Source organism: Ylistrum balloti, unplaced genomic scaffold, assembly GCF_031769215.1.
Source record: "Ylistrum balloti isolate Yb309-2 unplaced genomic scaffold, AGI_CSIRO_Ybal_v1 Utg370164, whole genome shotgun sequence".
Lineage (NCBI taxonomy): Eukaryota > Metazoa > Mollusca > Bivalvia > Pectinida > Pectinidae > Ylistrum > Ylistrum balloti.
Genome location: NW_026782158.1, coordinates 44,017 through 60,586, shown reverse-complemented (window position 1 = coordinate 60,586; position 16,570 = coordinate 44,017). Strand labels below are relative to the sequence as shown.

Genomic DNA, 16,570 nt, shown 5'->3' with positions numbered 1-16,570 from the left:
TGTGTATCGTGTAGATCTGATGAAAGATGTTGGGACACGTATAGAAAGTACCATCACAGTAGATGCGGTCGGCGGTGGCGAGCTCAGCCAAGTCCTATGATGTGGCGAAGACAAGGATTCTGTTCTGGTCACCATCGTCAATGTGTAGGAAGCGCTCTCCAGTGTTGGTTTCCGTCCATCTTCCCTCGAGATCAATGTCCTGGGTAGTGGTTGGTAGCTTTGGTGTAAGCTTGCGTCTGGCTCTGTACAGCTGTGACTTCTTGGAGTTAAAGGTGGGTATCTTCTCTACAACGGTTCTTGTCTCTTCATCCCATTCGTTGTCACGCAGTTTGCAGAGTTCCTCACTGTAGATGGTAGGGATTGGTCTGATTTCTTTCTGGCAGCGGTCAGTGATGCAGTTCATGATCATTTTCATTTATTTATTTATTCATCAATTTACTTTTTATCTCTAATCATTTCTTCCTTATTGCATACATAAGAGCAAAAAAGTCCATTGATACAATTTATGAGTTTTTGTTTCAAGGATAGAATTAACAAAATATTTCTTTTTACAAAACAACTTTTACATCAGTATTTACCTTTCTCCTCGAGATGATCTAATTCTGTACAAGTAACCATTATATGATAAGTTGTTACCCCCAAGTCTATTTCTAATGAACTTAAAATTTAACTGAGCGTTAGCCATGATTGGGAATTGAAACACTAGAAGATTTGTTGAATGATAGCAAAGTAAATTATACCAATGTGAAAAATGTGTTAGCTTATATAGATAAACTGCATGAATAGCTTGGATACTCACCTCAAAGTGTCATGTCATCTGTAGCTTTGGTCCTATTAACTGAGTTCATCAGTTTTTTAATTGATCTTTGAGAGGTGAACAGTTTTAGATCAATTAATTTATTTAGCAAACATCATTTGAATATAAAATTTACTATACAAACACTTTTTAAAGAAAATAATCAAAATAATCATATCAAGCAGTTATTGTGATTTGAATAAATGAAATTGAATGCATGCATAATTGTGCATAAATTAAAAAATATTAACACAAAATTGTACACAATTTATATCCTTCATCTTGTAAATTGAACATTTCTTAAATAATTTGTTTAAAGTTTATATATATAATCCATACACTTGTAATTTCTTCTTTTTTTTTTACTTTAAATAAGTCTATTATACACTATATGTCCTCATCTGTAATTTCCCACCCTAAAATCAGGATGCCTGTACACTCACAGGTAAATACAGGTAACTTGTACAGGTAAATATAACTACCTACACAAGGAAACAGACTATAATCACTGTGTAAACATATCACCCAAGACATGTTTTTAAAATGTATGCGTTCGGGGATACAGCCAAGACGTCGACCTACGTAGATACAATCACTGACTACGTCACCACCCAATGGATAGAAGGAGGCCGACAAGTTTGGAACCACTTCAACAACGATGGACACAGGACCACAAACAACTTGGAAGGATGGCATAGCAAACTCAAGAAAAAGATCCCACATGCACATCCAAGCATTTTCATATTCCTCAGAGAATTGAAAGACATTCAAGCTACCAATTACATTAACCGCCTACAACATGCTGCTTGAGGACTGAATTTGAAACCATGTCACGTCGCAGAAAAAACACGAATAGAAATGAAATGCTACAGGTGTATTGTCAGCTATTGTTTGCTTGTCACGTAAATTTTCGCTGTTTAACTGTACTTGCGTTAATGATATATAAAAATATAACGACTTAATTATAATATTCTTCCCTTCATTGATTTTGTCTCTCCGTGTTTTATCTTGATTGTTTTCTCCATCGTTAAATAATAAGTATTCAATGAAAATTAATTCATACTTGGTACTACACAAAATCAAATTAATTTTCAGTCACAAAGATATGAAGTTTATTAATAACCTGCTGTCTATTTCAACAGAAAGTCCCAGAGATAAAAATGATACCTGTATATTCATCACTGCATATCAATTAATACACAACAGTTGAAGTTCACCATATAAGGAATTCTAACGCTCATGGAAATTCCCGAAAAATCTTTAACAGCTTCGTGGGAGGAAATGCATTGCATCTGTTTATTTAGTATGAATAAATTATGCAAAATATGTAGTTTAAGGTTGTCATAAATGTTGAAAATAAATTAAGGTTTTTTGATAGTGTTAGTATTTTGTAGGCGTTTAGGTCAGATCCTCAAACAAATGCTTTTAAGTATACAACGTTTCTTCTTTAGAACCAGGAACGTCAAGTCTAAGCGATTCGTCCCGGAAAACAAACAAATTGATGCTGAGAAAGCGCTCTGATGTAAGTAAGAGTCATTGTTTAAAAAAACTCTCCATCATCTTTGATATTTCATTTTGATTCTGGACTTACGAACTCGCTCGATTGATACATGTGCTGGAGCTGTCGGAATAGCATGATCAACTTTGTAAATAACTGAAGGATATAGCACATAGGTCCAAAAGCCCTCAAAAAAAAAAAAAAAAAAATAGAATTTTTAACATGAATCTGACATTGACCTCGCCAATGGATATATATTTTATCATAGTTATCCTGCAGCATGCTTGTATTATTTTTAAAGAATAAAAAAACATTAACTCTTTGGAGTAAAAGTTTTAGATTGTTTTAAGAATTTAAGATGGAAACCCAAATGACGTTCCAATCCAGCAATCTACTTATTCCTCCTAAATATTGATTTAAACATATTCCTGTTTGTATCTTTGTAATACAAAACAGATTGAGCACAAGTTGTCCAACTTATTCAAAGCCTTTTCCCGACATTCTCGGCCCCTATCGGCTGACAGAGTGAAAACAAAGGGCAGTAACTCTGGGAGATCAGAATGTTTCCAAATAGCATACTACAATAAGATCTAATGATTTTAGTTAATTATTTAAACAAATTCAATAATGAAAATCACCTTGTATATTTCGAAATATACATTAAACTGATTGTTAAATGGACACAATAGAAATGCGATCAATGTGGTCAGTGACGATGCAACCGTATATCTAAGTACGGTGTGGGATTTCATGGTTATGTTTTTTAATAAAGTAACCAGAACTTAAATGTACTTGATATAAGTTCAGGTATGTATGGTCATACAAACCTATTTATGGATATAGGATATTCAGTCATCAAATTTTGAATGTTTCCCAAGAAAACAACAATATTTCGTCATTATGACTTAGTCAAAAGCTAGGACAGGCCAAGACATGAAATCGCAACGTTGATACATTGCAAATAAAGACTTAAAGTGTGTCAATATCTTGCATTATTCATTTTATCTTGTCGGAGTCAAAAATATCACTCTGAAATCTTTATACTTACACACAGTGATAACTCATGTAGGTATGTTAAGGTGTAAAGGTCATTCCTTGCATTATACAGACTGTAAATGGGAGATGATTGCTTACATCCTTTGTTTAGAGACAGGTTAGATATATAGGTGTGATTTGAAAACAGTAAATGAAAATATCAATTTGTTGAAATGGCGTGATCAACGACACAAAGAAGCGCCACCTACAGTACTGCTTCCGGTAAAATATGGCATGCAGTTCATTCACCTGGCTACCAAAAAATACACTGTAAGAGGATGGAAGATATAAATTCAAATTTCAAAACCATGGTGGGTGTCAAAATCCCTATCATATCTCTATATATGGACACTTTTCCTGTCATTGGCTGCCACGGGGTTGACGTCTATCAAAATATCCCCAATTCTAAGTATACATTGTGTATATTTACAAAAGTTGATTGGTTCCAGTGACATACATCATCGCGTTATGTCACTTCACAGAATGAAATTATGTAATTAACGAAAAACACTTAACAGTTTTAAGTGATGAAGCAGTTTTTGAAAAGATATAGATAATATACATTGAAAAGAAAAGTGGGTTTGTCAAATATTGTGAATACTTGTGTGTGTGTTTTTTCGTTTGGGTTTTCCCCTCAATATTTGATCACGATAAAAGAGTTAAAATGGAATAAACATATATCCACAGTTTAAATAACTAATATTTTACTGAATTGAAGGTTTAAAAAATGTCAAATTCAAAACAGTTTAATGTCGTGACTGTGGCCCCAATGGGAACTTCCGATGTGTCATCTACATTCGGAAGGCACTTCAATCAAAATTATTGATATCGACGACACGAGTGTTTAAGGGCTGAAAGTTTATTTCAACTTACTATATTGTACAATCAAGTTTTCTAAAAAGCTCTTCTCAAATTTCAGTTTCGAAAACGTGTAACTTTGAAGTGTGTCAATCGAGAAATGTATGGATCACTGAATTTGAACACTACGGTGGAAGTCCGCAGTATGTTGAGGAAACTCTAAATCGTTTCATTATAACAAAATATTTAGTCTCGGAAAAAGAAATAGGAATCTGTTTACAATGTCTCGTCATTCAATAAATATTTCACACCGTGAATTAATTAGTCATTCTGCCGAGGCAGGTGTTGGACAGCATACAACTTATCACGAGTGAACTGTTCAAAATACATACATAAACACATTAGGTAAAACCCGTATTTTAATCAGATAGAAATGATCTGTTTAATTGTAAAACGAGTGACCTCATTTGCTTTATATTCATCTTTTCGTGGAGTTATCGGAAATTCAAAAATACAAATAAGTTAAGATATAAGAACGATTAAACCCTGTTTAATTTGTGGAATATATTGAAATATATTTCTAAAATCACGTGACCAGAGTCCGAGTATTAATTTAAACTAGTTACGATAATTATCAATGTTGGTAACATAGAGCACGTGGTCTGAGATCAGAGGTGATGGGTTGCGCCAGAAATGAGGAGTGTGAAATTGACATGTTGGTCACTGTAAACGACAAATTTTAATCATCTCTTTTCAGAATACGTTTTATGTAGAATGAAGGACTTCTAATGGTGTCAAAGGTCACTGTTGGATTCTCGCTAACGACGAGATCAAGAAACCACAAGAATTTCCATTTAAATCTACTTTTTGTTTCGTTCTGACTCAGTCCAGTTATAGCGTTCACATCGACATTTTGCCACACACAGGAAAGCGTAACGTTTCGGTAAGATCACCACATGTCTCCGACAAGTGGCTAGTACACATTTACACCTCGGGAGGGCCCTTGTTACAATGGTATACCGTGTGTAGACACATCTCCCTAAACAGTCATGATATGTTTACACTCCCCTGCCCGCGTAACCTCTGTTGTCTGACACTTTATTGGTTAACCTTAAAAAAGCTACTAGCCCCTATTTTTTCTCTGACATTTGTTCCTCCCTAGTTTAAAACATATGATCAGTCTGAGAAACCAGAATTACAACAATCAATCTTATTTATGATTTTGTTATTTTAGAGACATGCGTTAGTCTAGTTATATATAAATGATACTGCATCGTGCTGTGTGATTAATAAATCTTGTTATCCAATTTTCAAAAATAAATCAATTAAACGAAAACGTATGCAGGCACAGTAATACTAGAACACAAAAAATGACGAATCGTCGATGGAGTATGATACAAAGACAAAACGTTCCTGTTATAACCACTCACGATCTTTATATATGTCCCTATTTACCTATAAATGGATCGATCGTCACAATAAGACTATAAGATAAAGGACAGTTGTTCTAAAGTGCCTCAATCATTTCAGTCAGTTATCGTTAATTTTCGGGAAGGCTTCCCTTTCGTTGAATTCCTTGGTATAAGATATACAGATACATCAACTTATGAATATTTGCATTAATTTTTGGAACTTCAATTAAATAAAGAGTCAACATTTTTCTAAAGAGCAAAATATGAAATTTCACCCCTGCGAAGATACATTTCTGTCATTAAACATGAGTTTTACATACATAATCAATTCAATATTTACTTATCTACCAAACGTATTTTAATCAAACTGGATTCACTGTTAATCGGAAAGGACACTATGTTTTAGAAGGAGGAGGAGATTGAGAGGCGCGATTGAGAGGGATAAGATGCAAAATAAAGGGTATTTGATATTTTACATATCTCATATAAAAAATGTCGACATTCTAATTTCAGTTCATACTGTGGAATGTCATTTTCTCGTCAATGTAGAACAAATATTTTAAATGTGACCACATCAATTTTCATTTATTGGTATTTCATATGAAATTATAAATACATTTGGATAAGTTTAATGCAAAAGAGCAAGAACGACTTGAGAATATTAGGTTATTTCAAAGTGAGTCTGGAAAGATTTTGTAAGAAAGTTTCGCCAAAATTTAAAGACTCGTTTTACTTGAAAGTTGAGAATCGCTTCAGAAACATATATGCACCAAATCCTATTCGTGTTGTTGTTTAGTTTAACGCAGTAGTCCACGTACACAGCTGTTTGAGAAGGCGCAAAATATGCAATGTGTGTGGTGTGCAATGTGCTGAAACACGATTAACACAACAACATAGCAGTTTGATAAAAGTTCACCACGGTTCATATACAGATCTGAATAAGGACCAAGGCTCTGGAAATTCATACCAAGTCCCTGTGGTATAAAATTCATACCAAGTCCCTGTGGTATGAAAGTGAGTAGAAATTCATACCAAGTCTCTGTGGTATGAAATTCATACCAAGTCCCTGTGGTACATACCAAGTCCCCGTGGTACATACCAAGTCCCCGTGGTACATACCAAGTCCCTGTGGTATGAAATTCATACCAAGTCCTAGTGGTACATACCAAGTCCCTGTGGTATAAAATTCATACGAAGTCCCCGTGGTACATACCAATTCCCCGTGGTACATACCAAGTCCCCGTGGTACATACCAAGTCCCTGTGGTATGAAATTCATACCAAGTCCTCGTGGTACATACCAAGTCCCTGTGGTATAAAATTCATACGAAGTCCCCGTGGTACATACCAATTCCCCGTGGTACATACCAAGTCCCCGTGGTACATACCAAGTCCCTGTGGTATGAAATTCATACCAAGTCCTCGTGGTACATACCAAGTCCTCGTGGTATAAAATTCATACCAATTTCCCGTGGTACATACCAAGTCCCCGTGGTACATACCAAGTCCCTGTGGTATGAAATTCATACCAAGTCCCCGTGGTACATACCAAGTCCCCGTGGTACCCTGTGGTACATAACAAGTCCCTGTGGTACATACCAAGTTCCTGTGGTACATACCAAGTCCCTGTGGTACCCTGTAGTACATAACAAGTCCCCGCGGTACATACCAAGTCCCTGTGGTACCCTGTGGTACATAACAAGTCCCTGTGGTACATACCAAGTCCCAGTGGTACCCTGTGGTACATAACAAGTCCCCATGATACATAAAAGTCCCTGTGGTACCCTGTGGTACATAACAAGTCCCCGTGGTACATACCAAGTCCCCGTGGTACATACCAAGTCCCCGTGGTACATAACAAGTCCCCATGTACATACCAAGTCCCTGTGGTACCCTGTGGTACATACCAAGTCCCTGTGGTACATACCAAGTCCCTGTGGTACCCTGTGGTACATACCAAGTCCCTGTGGTACATACCAAGTCCCTGTGGTACCCTGTGGTACATACCAAGTCCCTGTGGTACATACCAAGTCCCTGTGGTACATACCAAGTCCCTGTGGTACATACCAAGTCCCCGTGGTACCCTGTGGTACATAACAAGTCCCTGTGGTACATACCAAGTTCCTGTGGTACATACCAAGTCCCTGTGGTACCCTGTAGTACATAACAAGTCCCCGCGGTACATACCAAGTCCCTGTGGTACCCTGTGGTACATAACAAGTCCCTGTGGTACATAACAAGTCCCCATGATACATAAAAGCCCCTGTGGTACCCTGTGGTACATAACAAGTCCCCGTGGTACATACCTAGTCCCCGTGGTACATACCAAGTCCCCGTGGTATTCTGTGGTACATACCAAGTCCCTGTGGTACCCTGTGGTACATACCAAGTCCCTGTGGTACATACCAAGTCCCTGTGGTACCCTGTGGTACATACCAAGTCCCTGTGGTACATACCAAGTCCCTGTGGTACCCTGTGGTACATACCAAGTCCCTGTGGTACATACCAAGTCCCTGTGGTACATACCAAGTCCCCGTGGTACATACCAAGTCCCTGTGGTACATACCAAGTCCCTGTGGTACCCTGTGGTACATACCAAGTCCCTGTGGTACCCTGTGGTACATACCAAGTCCCTGTGGTACATACCAAGTCCCTGTGGTACATACCAAGTCCCTGTGGTACATACCAAGTCCCCGTGGTACATACCAACTCCCCGTGGTACATACCAAGTCCCTGTGGTATTCTGTGGTACATACCAAGTCCCTGTGGTACCCTGTGGTACATACCAAGTCCCTGTGGTACATACCAAGTCTCTGTGGTACATACCAAGTCCCTGTGGTACATACCTAGTCCCTGTGGTACATACCAAGTCCCTGTGGTACCCTGTGGTACATACCAAGTCCCTGTGGAACATACCAAGTCCCTGTGGTACATACCAAGTCCCTGTGGTACATACCAAGTCCCTGTGGTATTCTGTGGTACATACCAAGTCACTGTGGTACCCTGTGGTACATACCAAGTCCCTGTGGTACCCTGTGGTACATACCAAGTCCCTGTGGTACATACCAAGTCCCCGTGGTACATACCAACTCCCCGTGGTACATACCAAGTCCCTGTGGTATTCTGTGGTACATACCAAGTCGTCCCTGTGGTACCCTGTGGTACATACCAAGTCCCTGTGGTACCCTGTGGTACATACCAAGTCCCTGTGGTACATAACAAGTCCCTGTGGTACCCTGTGGTACCCTGTGGTACATACCAAGTCCCTGTGGTACCCTGTGGTACCCTGTGGTACATACCAAGTCCCTGTGGTACATAACAAGTCCCTGTGGTACCCTGTGGTACATACCAAGTCCCTGTGGTACCCTGTGGTACATACCAAGTCCCTGTGGTACATACCAAGTCCCTGTGGTACCCTGTGGTACATACCAAGTCCCTGTGGTATAAAAGTGAGTAGACAATGTTTTTGTCATAGTTTCTCTTTCTTTTTTTCGTTTTAAAGAAAATTAAATTATTATACAGTTGAAGGGATGACCAATTTGAGGTCCTACGCCCAAAATCCATCGCATCTTACTAAGAATTGACTCTTTAACTGATATTCATCACGTCCCGGACCTTTTTTAAGTACCACTTAAGTCTTCCGTGTCTGTGTTCACATTCTAGATATCAGAATAGTAAGTGTCCAGCATTGTCAGTATTCAGAATACGTATGTGTGTCTACGGAAGCCATAGACTGCCACGCCCTGGTCATCTCGTTCACTTTGTCACATTCATAATAAAACTGACGACAAATAGTCTGGAAACCCCCTAAATGACCATTTCGATAATCTATAATGTTTATGCTTTAGTTTATATTCCGGAATGTTTAGGGATATTTCCCACCAAAGTTCTTTTACCCAATGACGAAGACGGGCGTGCTGGGATTTGCAGGGAATTTCGTGCCAGGCGAGAAAAAAAATGTTTTTGTAAAGAATAGAACGGCCAATGCTAGTCACGACACTACTACATTCTAAACATTTGAGGCGTTCATTTGTCTGGATGAAAACAACACATCGCACGAAAATTTAGAAAATTTTCCCTAAAAGAACAACGTTGTTTTAGAGATTGAATATTACACTTAAGACTAGAAAGTTTGGTTTATGTGTAGATTTTTAACTATCTCAGTGCGAACGTTTTGTTTTTGTTTGTTTATTTGTTTGTTTTTTTTAATATAAAGTATAACCTAGTCTTGACATTTTATTAATTTCATTAATATACAAAGGTTGATCTACTCACAGAAAATAATGTTCCTGTAGCAATAAAGAAAAGTACACAATTGGAACAAGGTGTGTTGATGAAACACTACGCCTCCGGTTGCAACAACATTCTGAAACGGGACATTAAAACTATATTGTGTGAGGCATGTGCCAATTGCATGCACACTTTTGTCTTCATTGTTGTAATGTTTTTTTCACTTTCAAATGTAGGTCAAAGGTCGAGGTCAAGGTCTGAAACATTTTGGTACCACCGGAAAAGTCTTCTTACAAGGAATACACATGCCAAATTATGAAAGCTTTACCTCTCACGGCGCAAACGTTAACGTCCAGGTTAAATTTGACAATAGACAAACAGGTAGCACAAAAAACAATGTGCCCTCGATTTATAGCAGAGGTCAGTATATAGGTCGCCTTAATAAAGAATATTGTTATTTTCCACAAGCGAAATGCGAGTGAAAATCCACATAACTTGGTATAGATATATATCCAGGTGTTACTAGTTGGACATTTACATTAATGATTGTCTACAAACATTACTGGACACGAGCAAAGCTTCATGGCAACCGACTCATGAACGAACCAGTTATCGCACGCATAACTTGGGAAAATTGTTCATATTTATTAAAAATCTTGTAATTTAAATTGGACATTTCCTAGGAAAATTCAGACTCTTTGGTACTATACGAAACAGCAATAACGAATACACTGCAAACGAAACAAAAAAATACTGTAGTCATTTTCAATTGTTTTATTTAGATATCACAGTAAACATTTTACATTGAATAAGAAATTCAACGAAAATATTTCATCCAAAACGTAACAACCTTTGTTAATATGACACCAACAAGTTAACATACTGTCAATGCGAAACAACTGAATCTTAACAAGGCGATACAAAATGGCGCACAAAAATTTTAAATCATTGCAAGAAGTCAACAGCCTTCCGTAAACATAAATGATTTGCCATGACCGACAAAAGTAAAAATCAACACCCCCATGCGATCACTAAATTTCACTCCTTTCAGATAAAAGATAAATTCTACGTGAAGGAAGGATATTCTATTTTCATCTTTAATGTTTTAATGTGAACCCATATCTCGTTAATCGCCATTTTGTAATACATCGTACGCCAGTTATTCACAAAGTTTAAATACTATGAATATTTACAAAATAAATCTACACACAGTTATCAATATATGGTAGAAAAATATAAAAACTATAGTTCTACTATCGCTGGTAAAGCACTTTTGATTCTAAACAAACCACGTCTTCATTTTACAACACACAGACGAACTATCAAAAACTAATGATAAAATTTTTAAAAATGTCCATGGCGCAGGTGATGAAGAGGTTTGTTACCGCCATTACAATGCCCTTCTCGACTCAAACTTTGCACAATTAATTATTTTGATTTTATTCTCATTAAACGTGAAAACTACTCTAAACACATCTATCTATACGAACTCGTGGCGCCGCTGGAGGCTTCTTATTGTCAAACCGCAAAAAAACACGTGCTCTCTCTCTCATTTACATCCTCACACGCCAACACACCAGACACGCTCGTCACTCCTTTACATTTGTGCATCACTTTTTCACAGCTTTGCGGTTTCTAGAACAGATTCAAAATCCATAAACATATGTACATGATTTCAAAGAGCTTCTGTGATTAGGAAAGGCGTATATCAAAACATTCACAAGAGCAAGCGTTTGCCAAAAGATGAACGATATACGGATAATCTCACTTTATTGGTAAAATACCATGATGTATTTCTGTCAGACACGTCATGTGTATTTTTTTTTTGTAATATGACCGAAAACACATGCTTATCTCAAATTTGAAATATCTGTTCAAGTGCTCTAGGTTAAAGCAAATTTCTCAGGCCTGTTGACGAGTTTTGAATCTATAAGTACTACATTGTTCGAATAGGATGAACTGCATGCCTAATTCCATGTCGATTTAACATATGATGCACCGAATACAAATTCCGGAAGTGCATGAAATTTGATAAACATCATATGGGCCACACACAAATTCATCCTTTCACTTAACACACACCCTTACCCTCACTAATAACATTCATACAGTTCTTTGCAGAAACATTACAAATCTATTTTCTGCCACACTATCGTAGATTTTGGTCATGTGACTAATTGACACATGTACACTATTTCCGCTCTCAAGATACATCATGGGATCCTGGACTGTACTTCCTCCAGCCTTAATAGGCGACAGTTGTTTGTTTTCACAAACATCCATCTTCGGTCGTCCGTCTACTTTGATGCAATGATTCAACCGGATGTTACCTCCACCTTCGTTGTTATTTGGACGATGGTCAAGGCTCAGTGTCGACTGCACAAAGTAGAAGCCGGTGACGTTGACCCGGAAGTAACCGTTGTGGTACTCGATTCCCGTTAGGTGGCGCTCATCCGGATATGTCCACATCACCGTGTTACCTTGGCCTGAAAGTAAAAACACGGGACATTAGTATATCAAATGCATAACGAATATCCTAACAGATGTTTTGAGCAGCAAGTTGTTCAATAGATGTCATATTTAGAGCAGATTTCGAAAAAAAAGAGTGCTGAAGACAAATCAGAAGGAAAGTTTCTTTAAAAATTACTCCTTTTATAAATATGAAAACTTACTTGTTAAAAAAGAGGGATCAATCTCCATTTTAATTCCCAAAGTCGGTAGTTCTGGTCGTGGTTTGTTAGTCATGGGCGGGGCGTACGTCGGATAGTGTGGAGGATCTTTGTATTGCACTGGAGCTCTCTGCAACGACAAAAATGGAGATGACGTCACTAAATGTCAGTTATACAGATATTACTTATTGTGGGCGTGGAAAAGCGGGAAAAGTAACGAGTAATTCTTTAACCAATGCTCTGCCCTGAAACACACCATGTACGGTTTCCTTGTGGTTTTAAGATAGCAGGTAATTCACTTCAGAAAGACCGTCTAAGGAGCTCCAACAATTCTGGAATACAGTGCAGGTTAAATGGGTACGAATGGGATTGTAAAGGGGACGAATCTGCATAGATATGTGGTGTTGAGGTGTAGACAGCAGGGATAGGAGTAGAGGGTGGGTGTACAGAGTGTATTTGTGATTTTTTTACGTAAATTGATATATCCCATATATAAGTGTTTGTGTGTGCGTGTGTAACTTAAATCTGTGTGATCAACACGATCTTGTATATGTGTGAGTACAGTATCAAAAGGTAGATTCCCTTGTCTTTTACTTGTTTACATAGCTACTAAAAATAGCGCACTGGAAATCTACCTGTGGTACGGAGACAAGATATTTGTATATCAATACTTGTAAAAAAATGTGCAGTGTTCGTAATGGTCAAGGTCATGACCGGGTAAAAATTCCCAAAGACTTTTCGAAGTCAGTCAAACGGGTGGAAAAACCCGGATCTCGACTTGTAAGCAGGTTATCTGTATATCGTGACTTCACGCATTGTCTGTGTCGTGTGAATTATTCTCTTCTCAAACAAAACACGCCCCAAACGTTTAAATCATGCAAAAAAACCAGGACAAATAACTTTACATTAGCCGAAATCTGAATACAACTGTTTATGGTGTTGTGAACACGTATATCAAGGAAGCATTGTTCTATATACCTATGTATTACCACGTATTGTACGTCCTTGGTATTACCTACATCATGGTGCCAACTAAGAAATAATTCCACCGAAACCATGAACCACTCTACCACAAAGAACACAAGGCCATAGTGAAAAGTGATAAAAAAAACCCAGAGAGTACTTGAATGCGGAATATCAAAAAGTTGTATCCTGTTCATATCGGCCGATAGTCAAAGGCTGTTGGAATTTTAAGAAAGATATTTCTAGGTTTTACTATAACCACAAAACCTACTTGATAACGTCTGTTTTATCTGTATGTACAAAGGCAGCCATTTTCTTGGTATTTTATTAACGTGTTTGCTATTAGAACAATGTTCTCTTGAGATCAGTATGGTCACTAATTACACAGCTTAATTCGGTAGAAATTTAGCCTCGATTTCGATCCTGGCTTCATCACCATTTTTAAATGATGTTATCAGTTACACGTAATGCACAGTCTTTTGGTGACAATAACTTATACAGAAGGAAAGGTCTCTTACCTGTGTGACCGACATGACAAACATATAATCACATTATCAAACCTAAACCTCGTTATGAATTCAAATAGCAGGGTAAGCGAATCCAACAACACATCCGGACAATTAAGCAAGATAGTTAGTGGGTATGACTCACACACAGGTACGACACGGATCAAAGCACACACCAGATATCCTCGACATTTCCACGAAAACAGCCCCGTAGAAATTCACGCGACATATTCACATGAATATTTGTAAATCACCTTACAAAAATCAGAGTAAAGCATAGATAAACAAATATGCTGAGTCTGTGAAAATTTGAGAAGATCGACGGTGAATGTACACGTTTATGGTGTAAATTTAAGGAATGTCAGGTTAATATTTGTTATAATTACCTAGTAAGTGTGGTGTAAACAGGTGGGTTGGAGTTTTAGGATCGACGATAGATACAGCGTGTACGGGTTGGTATGTGGTATTATCGTTTGCCACATTCCAATGACCAAGATTTCATCACAGTTATACATGGCTGAGAGGTCTAGACGGGTGCTACTGTCTAGGTGTGAGCAGATCGGTTGGGGTCTGACGGGAGGGATATGGAGGGATGGGTACAGGCAAGGTGATATCTGGTTACGAGTACGAACTCGGGAGGGTTATTGTATACATGTAACGAAAATTTAAATATGATATGATAAATATTATCTCTTGATAAAAAATAAACCGAAACACATCAGAATTATCTGTAAACAATTGTACTATTTTGTAGGGGGAAAATCGAATATAACATACCGTGATTTCATTTGAATCATCATGGTCCTGTCCGGCGTGGCCTTTCGGGGACACAATATGTCCCTTGTCTCCGCCTAATTGAAGGATGTCGATCTTGTCAAACAGAATCCACGCAAAAAGCCCCATCCATACAAGCTGTAGCAGGAGGATTGTCACAGCGAAACAGGATAATAATGTGCATCTCCTTTTGGAAGACCTCTGAGATTTCGAACACACGTTCGAACACAAGTGATTATGATTCTGTGGAACACAATTGTCTATGGGAATTGTACAATGGTTTTGTGTATGGATCTGTTTTGGGTTTACATACTGTTTGTGTCCACTGACTGCCTGGACATTGGAATGACCAGCGTTCGTTACTTGCTGTCGATATTGCGAATTTCTTTTGTTTTCTTTTTCACATTGACTCAGGTCTACATAGGAATCCATTTTATTGCTGTTTTCAGAAGGTATGTACGTGGCAGCGTATTCGTTCATATGCCCATTCTGTTGACTGTAATGTCCACTACAGTGTTTCTGGTTGTATTCGAAACGGCAAAAGTTTTGATCTTTCTCTCCGTGTTTCAGAAGGACATTGGCACTGGTAACAGCCGGGCTTATATAGCTGGCTTCTTCACTCGATGGTTTCACAGAAACTTGAAGTTTCTTAAAGTTTTTCTCCTGTATTGAGGATTTTTTCCCCGATTGAAAGTTCACCTCCTGACTGCTACACTCCTGAGCTAAAGTGCTAGTCGGCATGTTGTGATTTTTACAACTTTGATCAATTGTCCACTGTCTACTTATCTTTAATACTCCTGCTTACAAGATAAGTGTGTACATTTCAGCTCCACAGTAAATAACGACCCGCACAGCTCAACATCTACACAAATTATGAATGGGCCTCAGTTTAGCCGTAGGATAACGTGTGGAAAAGGAATTTCCACGTAGGCGTCATTTCTAATAATAGCGCCCAATGGAAAACACAGTAACGGGAATTCCCCGTGCAGATTAAAAAGTCGGGGACTGTGGACATGCAGGAACATGTGCGACACCTGCCGGTAAATAGTCTGGACAACGATCAGTGTAGTACAAAACACATACAAACCAGATGAACATAATTAAAAAAGGAGTATACAAAAGAAAACATACGATTGGAATCCAATACAATAATCAATATATCTTACTAATTATAGATTTTAACAACAGAAATTTTGGGGAAGTCCCTCCGTTCAGGAGTTTTGCCAGTTGGAAATTCTGTACAAACTGAAACCGAAACATGTTGTAGAATTTGATGATATTCACTTTCATAAGATACGTAAAATGTATATCTAGGATCTGTATTAACAATATCCGGTCCAGCGCCCCGGTTGAAATTGTAAGATAGATGTACAAACCCCATAATACTTTCATCAGACACTGCAAAGCGTTGGTTTACAGATAAACAGAGAAATGTCACAGATCTATGGAAAGATTTTTCACACCTGACCCAGGGAATGGGGAAGCACGTGGATTACATCAGCATTATATATAGATCATACATATTTTATACACTAACACCTACCGTAGTCTACATCTGGAATCACTATAAGTCATGTAAGGCTGTATATACAAATGCAGACAAAATTGGTGACAAATTAAATTTTGTTGACCAAGTCATACTAAGCTAATGTAGAACGGAACTAGAAACATGAAATAACGTGTGGAAATTCCAAATATTGAGTATACAGATGTGTATTGACATTCGTGGAATGTCTACCACGTTATTGTAATAACTTGGGATAGGTTTTGTTTGCATTTTGTATAGAAGTGAGGATGCAGTTTCATCAAGAAAACGTCACGGTGCCCTCCATTTTATTGTAGTGACTGGTCATGTACAGTCTAGTGACCAATAATTACAACAGTGTATCA

General features: G+C 37.9%; 1 protein-coding gene across 1 annotated transcript; it reads right to left on the bottom strand.

Annotated features, from left to right (window-relative positions):
- Nucleotides 1-11,126: 11,126 nt before the first annotated feature.
- LOC132551015 (uncharacterized) lies at nt 11,127-15,491 on the bottom strand. The gene is made up of 3 exons (XM_060215119.1): nt 14,684-15,491; nt 12,441-12,567; nt 11,127-12,254 (listed from the first exon to the last, which is right to left on the bottom strand). The coding sequence occupies exons 1-3, from the start codon at nt 15,419-15,421 to the stop codon at nt 11,872-11,874; spliced, it is 1,248 nt and encodes a 415-aa protein (XP_060071102.1). The 5' UTR covers nt 15,422-15,491; the 3' UTR covers nt 11,127-11,871.
- Between the last annotated feature and the right edge of the window lie 1,079 nt (nt 15,492-16,570).

Coding starts and splice junctions, on each gene's coding strand:
- LOC132551015 (XM_060215119.1), bottom strand. CDS start 15,421: ATGCCGACTAGCACTTTAGCTCAGGAGTGTAGCAGTCAGGAGGTGAAC. Junction 12,568..14,683: donor ATGATTCAAATGAAATCACG/GTATGTTATATT, acceptor TTGTCGTTGCAG/AGAGCTCCAGTGCAATACAA. Junction 12,255..12,440: donor TGATCCCTCTTTTTTAACAA/GTAAGTTTTCAT, acceptor TTTTACTTTCAG/GCCAAGGTAACACGGTGATG.